This window comes from Balaenoptera ricei, chromosome 12 (genome assembly GCF_028023285.1).
Source record: "Balaenoptera ricei isolate mBalRic1 chromosome 12, mBalRic1.hap2, whole genome shotgun sequence".
NCBI lineage: Eukaryota > Metazoa > Chordata > Mammalia > Artiodactyla > Balaenopteridae > Balaenoptera > Balaenoptera ricei.
The window spans coordinates 8026178-8033134 of NC_082650.1; the positions used below are offsets into that span (position 1 = coordinate 8026178).

Genomic DNA, 6957 nt, shown 5'->3' on the forward strand with positions numbered 1-6957 from the left:
TGGGGGTTTGGAAGAGCTGCCCAGGTTATGGAGGAAGAGTTCACGGGGCCCTGACGAGAGGCCAGCCTGCTAGGACTGCACCTTGGCTGGAGCCCTAATCAGACCATGGGGAGGGTTCTCTGCCCACTCAGCAGTCTGGGTGAGACGGAGAATGAGGGAGACACAGTGAGAGTGACTGGACCAGGGCCACCAGAGGTCTCCCAGACGGGGCGAGAGATGACGCGGAGGGGGCTCACAGACAGGGCAGATGTCACGGCCAGAGACAAGTGGTCTCAGCGGTGTAGAAATTTCCTGGTTTCTAAGAGTATTTAAGTTCCTCTTTGAGACCAAGATCCCTTTGAGATGAGATGAGGTTGATCCCTTTTTCACTAACCCAGAGGCAGCGCGGCATCAGGGCAGACGATGGTGAACAGAGGAGAGTGATTCTGATCTCCATATTCTGTTCTTTCCCAGCGAAGATGCTCTGTTTTCAATCAAAAACAAGATCATCCTAAATGTCACTGCTCCACACCCATCTGGGCTCCTGAAAGCAAGCTGCCTTGTTTCTGAATCAGATGTCATCACCCACTGAAAAGCCTCCTGCCTCCAAGTTTGGCTGGGTGGGAAAGCCTTGCACATCGCTCCCAGCGAGGCTGGCCCCATGGTTACAGGCGACCGTTTCCTGCAAAGGAAGAGGATGGAGCAGAAACAGGTAGTAACAGAGAACCATTTCATCACGGCTTCTCTGAACCTTCGGAGACCCACAGTTATATAAATATTAATGAGCTGATTTATGGGCGTGAACATTTTACTCCCCCAGAGCCACATGAAGCATTGCCATTTTCGTGGGGCGTCCAGAAGGGGCAGCAGGAAACCAAACACAGCAACGTAGTCTATAAGCTACGACGGATTTCCCAGCTAAAACCCGGGACATTGTGCCTGAAGGTACAGACACAAGTCACGGCAGGCAAGCAGCAGGGCACTGAGATGCCAATGAAATCCTGCAAAGATCCGTCTTGGGAGAAATGTCCGGGTTCCCTCTGAGATATGGCCACACTCTCCTCAGACCCTGCTGCTGAGCCTCCTTCCAGGAATGACAGAAGAATATGCTCAGGACCTTGTACCTGCCTGCAGGCGGGAACTTTGTGGCTATAAATACATCACCCACTTCATGGGGGCACGGCGGGGCAGGGGGAGTGGAGAGGTTCCAAAAGCCCAATCACCCTCATGAACTCGTGAAGTAAGTTTCATTCATAAACATTTATATCCAGCAAAAGATTTCAAAACAGACTTTCTTTACATCAAGCATTCCCACAGAGGGAAGGGAAGCCGTGAGAAATTCCTCTACTGGTAGCCAAACGCTTTCCCTCACAACAGGAAATGATGCTCTAACACATGATGGTTGGGGGGTTATAACATCTGCAGATGTTTTCTGTAGAAGTGTTGTCGCATGAAAAGTTCTCATGTAGCAAACAGAAAGAACATTCAACATTTAAAAACATGTAACAATGTTTGTACACCATAGAGTTGTGCGTACACGTGTGTGTGTGTGTATGCATGTCTGTGTTTGTGTGTGTCTGTGCTTTACAGAACAGAAATGTGTATTTCTTCTTCTACTTAAAGGCATCAGAAAGACTGAGGTTTCTTAACATTGAGGTGTGCCAGATGCTTTGCATACCTCATGTTCTCGTTTCATCCTCACCACAAGCCCGAGAGGTATGGACTATTACTGTTACCATTTTATACTGAGGAAATGAGGTCCCTGGGGGTTAAACCTGAGGTCACACCAGCAGCAAAGGACAGAGTCAGCCTGACTCCAAAACCCATGTTCTTCCCACTATATGGCTTCACCTTCTCAAGGTCCATCAAATACTTGTACCCTTTCCTGTACACATATGTAAACGTTCCTGCTGGAGTAATTTTTATAGTTCATGGGAAAATGCTGCCAGGAGAGCTGAAGAGGAACAGAAGGAGATTTTTGAAAGCTACAGAAAGGATAGAGTTCCAACACGTATTTAGGCATTTCCAGAAGGTACAGCGCAAGAGTACAGTCTCAGCATTAATTAGCATCTCATGCATATGGGGTAAGGTGTCCTTCTATATCGTATTTAGGAGATATTCAGTTGCATCCCAAGCACAAACTATAGCTCATCTGCGTCCTACTGTTTTTGTCCACAATTTCCTCCACCTGTCAGACAACAGTCTCAGTTTCAGTGGTGGTGGTGTGGTCTTCCGGGCGCCTGGGTTGCATCTCATCTTTGAAAGCCCTGGTCAGAACCACTTTTAAGGACTCCTTGAACCGCTTCTTCCTGCTGCTGCCCACGAAGAAGTAAATAAAAGGGTTGGCGCTGCTATTGATTGTAGAGAAGAGAAGAGAAATGTGGTGCAAGTTCCTGAACGTCGACCAATACTCATAATAGAGCAGGTAGAGGAGCCTCATGGGCATGGCGAAGATGAAGAATATGATGATGGTGACCGAGATGACAAGGTACAGCTTCGAGGAATGGGACGCCCATGCATTCTTCCGAATCTTCACTACCAAGATGGTGCTGGACGCCACCATAAGTGGAGTGAAGACCAGGAAGCTCAGAATGGCTATGAAGATGATCACCGCCCTGCAGTCACTTCGGGAGTGAGTTTGTCCTTCACTGTCAATGCACATGACATATTCCATGGTGGTCACTAAGCAGGAAAGTGCCCACAGGAGGGCACAGACGAATGCTGACTGGTGCTTGGGGCGATGGCAGCGGTACCAGATGGGGTACAGGACGGACAGGCACCTCTCCACACTGATGGCTGTCAGCAGATACAGACCCGTGTTGTAGCCAAAGAGAAATGTCACTGACAATGTGACAATCGTGTAGTAATAGCCAGAAGAGAGCTCGTAATCTAAAGCATAGTCGACAGACAGAATAAAGATGCAAAAGAGTAAGGAGATGTCCGCAATAGACAAGTGGGTGATGTAGACGGTGAAGGGGTTTCTTCTCATCCGGAAGCAGAGGAACCAGAGGAGAATTCCATTCTCAACAAAGCCCAGTGGGGAGATGCTCATGATCACCCAGTGCACGATGGGAATTTCCCGACGCGGGTCTGCTACTGAGGTGTTCCCGCTGGTTGAGGCGTTCGAGGACTCCTCAGCAACAAATGATGTCCCGTTTGCCTCATCCATGAGGGGACCTCAGCCTGGGCTCTTCAGGTATTCTTCTGTAAATAAGTTTAAGAAAAAATCAAGGTTGATGAATTGCAGTAAAAGGGAGACTTCAGCTACGGATGATAACCTTCAAGTTATACAAAAAGTGTTTACTAGACTGTACAATTCTCTTTCCAACGAAGATAAAATTAGACATTTCACTGAGAGGGAACTGATTTAATAATCTTTTTTGATCCCCCCGATAGCCTTTGATTCTGTATTACTACTTGCTTGTGGTTCAGCGCCAAAGGGGATCCGCCAAAACAAGAGGATCAAATTCCTGGTGTCCATATCTGGTCTGCCCGAGCTTTCTGAATGGTGTTTTGAAAACCATCTCATCTTCTGGGCCTTCATCTCCTGGTCTGAGAGACCAGGTTCATCACATTAAAATGGGATGACAAAATACATCTTTGGGCAATGCTGTTGTTGTCACTTTTTAATGCATAAAGTGCCATAAATGATGGGTGATTGAGAGGGTAACAATATTTTCAAGAAAGTGTGAACAATTAGAAGGTATGTGTTTTATGTGGTTCAATAGGGTACCAATATTCAATATGGAAAAAGTATGTTCAATAGGGTACCAATATTTTCAAAAGTGTGAACAATTAGAAGGTATGTGTTTTACGTGGTCTCAATATCTGTGACGAAGCTGTGCACCTACTCAGACCAGGTATGCCCTGCAAACCATCCCTGGGGAACAGATGGTGCGTTTCAACAAGATGTATTCATATCCTCGTGCTCCATAGTCCAGACCATGTGGCAAAACACTATTGACAGATACCAAACAAAGCACTAACCCAAAACCAATAAAAATGCTAAATATTTGAGACTGCAAAGCAAAGATTATCAGCAACTTTCCCTCACACTTTAGGAATTGCTAAATAAACATATGCACGGCTCCCACCCTCTTCCTATTATATAACAAATATACTTAAGCCACTTCCACCACTGGGGAATGGAAAAGGGAGGTGCCCACAGAGGTCATCTCCTTTGTTCCAACTCATGACATCCTTGGCTTTTTTTTTTTTTTTTTTTGGTGGTGGTAAAACATTGTTCTTTGCTTTTGGTCCTTCCAAAACAGGGTCCTATATGTGCAAAATAATTAACCTCTAGAAAGTTAATTTGTAGATAGATGCCTTTTCTGAAAGAGCTCACGTGAGGCAGAACCGTACATAGACGTGATATTGTGTGAGTAGGTGGGCTGGTGAAAAGGCTAGTTTCCTCTCCAGTGTTTGATCCAGGAGCCCACAGAGGTCCCTGGCTGCATGGTCCTGAGACCCCTCTCCCCACTAACCCTTCCCTCAGCTGTTCTGATGACATCCTGGAAATTATTTTTACTGGAGCAGATTCTCCTTTTGTTTCATAATTAGATAAGATATAGACCCCAGTACCCTTAGGAGCCAAACACAAGGACCGGAATTCACAATTCCATGGCATGGCTGACCAAAGAGCTGCTGTACAGACCAGGCTTTATTTGAAGTTTGTAGGTAAGATAGCCATATTCCTCAAGTTCATCCACCAAATATTTTTCAGTGCCAACTTCAGGCCAGGCACTGTTTCAGGCACTGGGCTACAGCCATGAATGAAACAGACAAAGCATCAACCTCTTGGAGTTTATATTCCAGTGGGGAGGCAGTCAATAACCAATAACTAATAACGACAGCAACAAACAAATAGATGTCAGATCGTAATAAGCACCACAGAGAAAAGTAACGCACAGACCACGGCGCAGACCAGAGTGTGGTTTTGGAGACAGTGAGATATGGTTGGATTCTGGATGCAATTTGAATTGCTTACAGGTGAGATATGAGTTATTGAAGGAAAAGGGAAGAGTTTGTAGCCACTTGCTGAATGGATAACGTGCAGGGGGAGCAGTTTGGGAGGGGCCATACGGAGCTTGGGAAGCTCATGCAACAGCCAAACGGAGCTGTCTCAGCATGTCGGGAGCTGCGGTGTGGGAGCAGAGGTAGGCTGTGTGCAAACAGGTGAAATGTTACTCAGCCATAAAAAGGAACGAAACGGTGCCATTTGCAGAGATGTGGATGGACCTAGAGACAGTCTTACAGAGTGAAGTAAGTCAGAAAGAGAAAAACAAATATCGTATAATATCACTTATATGTGGAATCTAGAAAAATGGTACAGGTGACCTTATTTGCGAAGGAGAAATAGAGACACAGATGTAGAGAACAAACGTATGGGTACCAAGCGGGGAGAGGGGTGGCATGAACTGGGAGATTGGGATTGACATATATACACTACTATGTATAAAATAGATAACTAATGAGAACCTACTGTATAGCACAGGGAACTCGATGCTCTGTGGTGACCTAAATGGGAAGGAAATCCAAAAAAGAGGGGATATACATATATGTATAGCTGATTCACTTTGCCGTACAGCAGAAACTAACACAACATTGCAAAGCAACTATACTCCAATAAAAATGTTAAAAATAAATAAATAAAGATCATCATGCACAGACACACACACACACAAAAACAAGGTGAAACGTAAAATCATGAGGCTAGATGAGATAACCTACGAAATATGGGTCACTAAAAAGGAGAAGAAGTCCAAGGACTGAGGCTTGGAGTGTTTCAAAGTTTAGCGCTTGGGGGAATGAAGAGAAGGAAGCAAAAGAAACTGAGAAGCTAGGAGCATAATTTATTCATGGGAACAGGAGGGAAGGCAGAGTGTGTGGTTTAAGATGCAGCCAGGTGGGTCGAGTGAAGAGGGAGTGTTACAAGTTGGAAGAAGTTCTCTTCTGAATGTGCAGTATCTCTTTTTTCAGCAAAGTCAGGAGCAAGGTCATCCGCTAAGAGTGAGGAGATGTTAAGGGTTTAAGGAGAGAGGGCAAGAAGTGAAGTAATTAGGTGAAAGAGGGAAAGGACTGGGTAAATATACAAAGAGCAAGATTTCCGGGCAAACCTTAGAGCTTGCCTGGATTAGTGCTCATGAATTTAAAGAGAGATGATTGGCATGACGTGTGCTTTTCTCCAGCTATGGCTCAGCTGTCCATGTGTGAGTGTGCAGAAAGAGGAGAGATGGATTTAACCAGGATTGGGGTACTACCAGGCTGGTGCAATGGAAAGTGGGGGACACATTATAGCACATAGAAAGTGGGGGACACACTACAGCACATAGACTAAGGAATTCAATAGCGTTAGGAGAAAAGTGAGGCCAGGAGAGAGGTGACAGAGGGTGAGCAGGAAATAGGAGCCCTCGACTGTAGATCCCAGCAGTGTCAGAGAACTAACTGCTGAAGTCCAAGTACTAAAGGTAGAGAACTGGAAAATAGGAGGCGGAGGTTGAACAGTCAGATGCTTGAAGCTGAGACTGCAGTGGTGTGGTTTGGGGGTTACTGGTATTGATTAATGTAGCACATGACCATGGGAATGAATGGCTGAGGGAGAGTGGAGGACAAGATCCTTTGAGGTGAGATCAGGACCTGGAGCCAGGGTGTTGGAAGAATTGTCTACATGGACATTGAAATCACGGGGAAATAGGCTAGAATACAGGAATATCATTAGAAAAAACTGGCTGTGAGCTAGGTGTTAAATCCTTAAGGAATTTGGAAGAGCGGCCCAGAGGTCTGTAGACAGTCACAGCAAGGAGGGTGGTAAGTAACACAGCTGGATGGTATGCACTTTAGAGCTGGGTGTTTTGTTGGTGGTGGTGATGGTGTTTCAGGGGGAGAGAAGAAGCAAACAGAAAAACCTGAAACACAAAAACAGTAGAGGGTATGAAGGGTCTAGATCAGTGTTGTCCAACAGAAATGTCATGTGAGCCA

General features: G+C 45.6%; 1 protein-coding gene across 1 annotated transcript; it reads right to left on the reverse strand.

The window, feature by feature from the left end:
* Positions 1 to 2170: 2170 nt before the first annotated feature.
* MAS1 (MAS1 proto-oncogene, G protein-coupled receptor) lies at positions 2171 to 3148 on the reverse strand. Its single transcript, XM_059941862.1, has one exon. The coding sequence runs from the start codon at positions 3146 to 3148 to the stop codon at positions 2171 to 2173; it is 978 nt and encodes a 325-aa protein (XP_059797845.1).
* Between the last annotated feature and the right edge of the window lie 3809 nt (positions 3149 to 6957).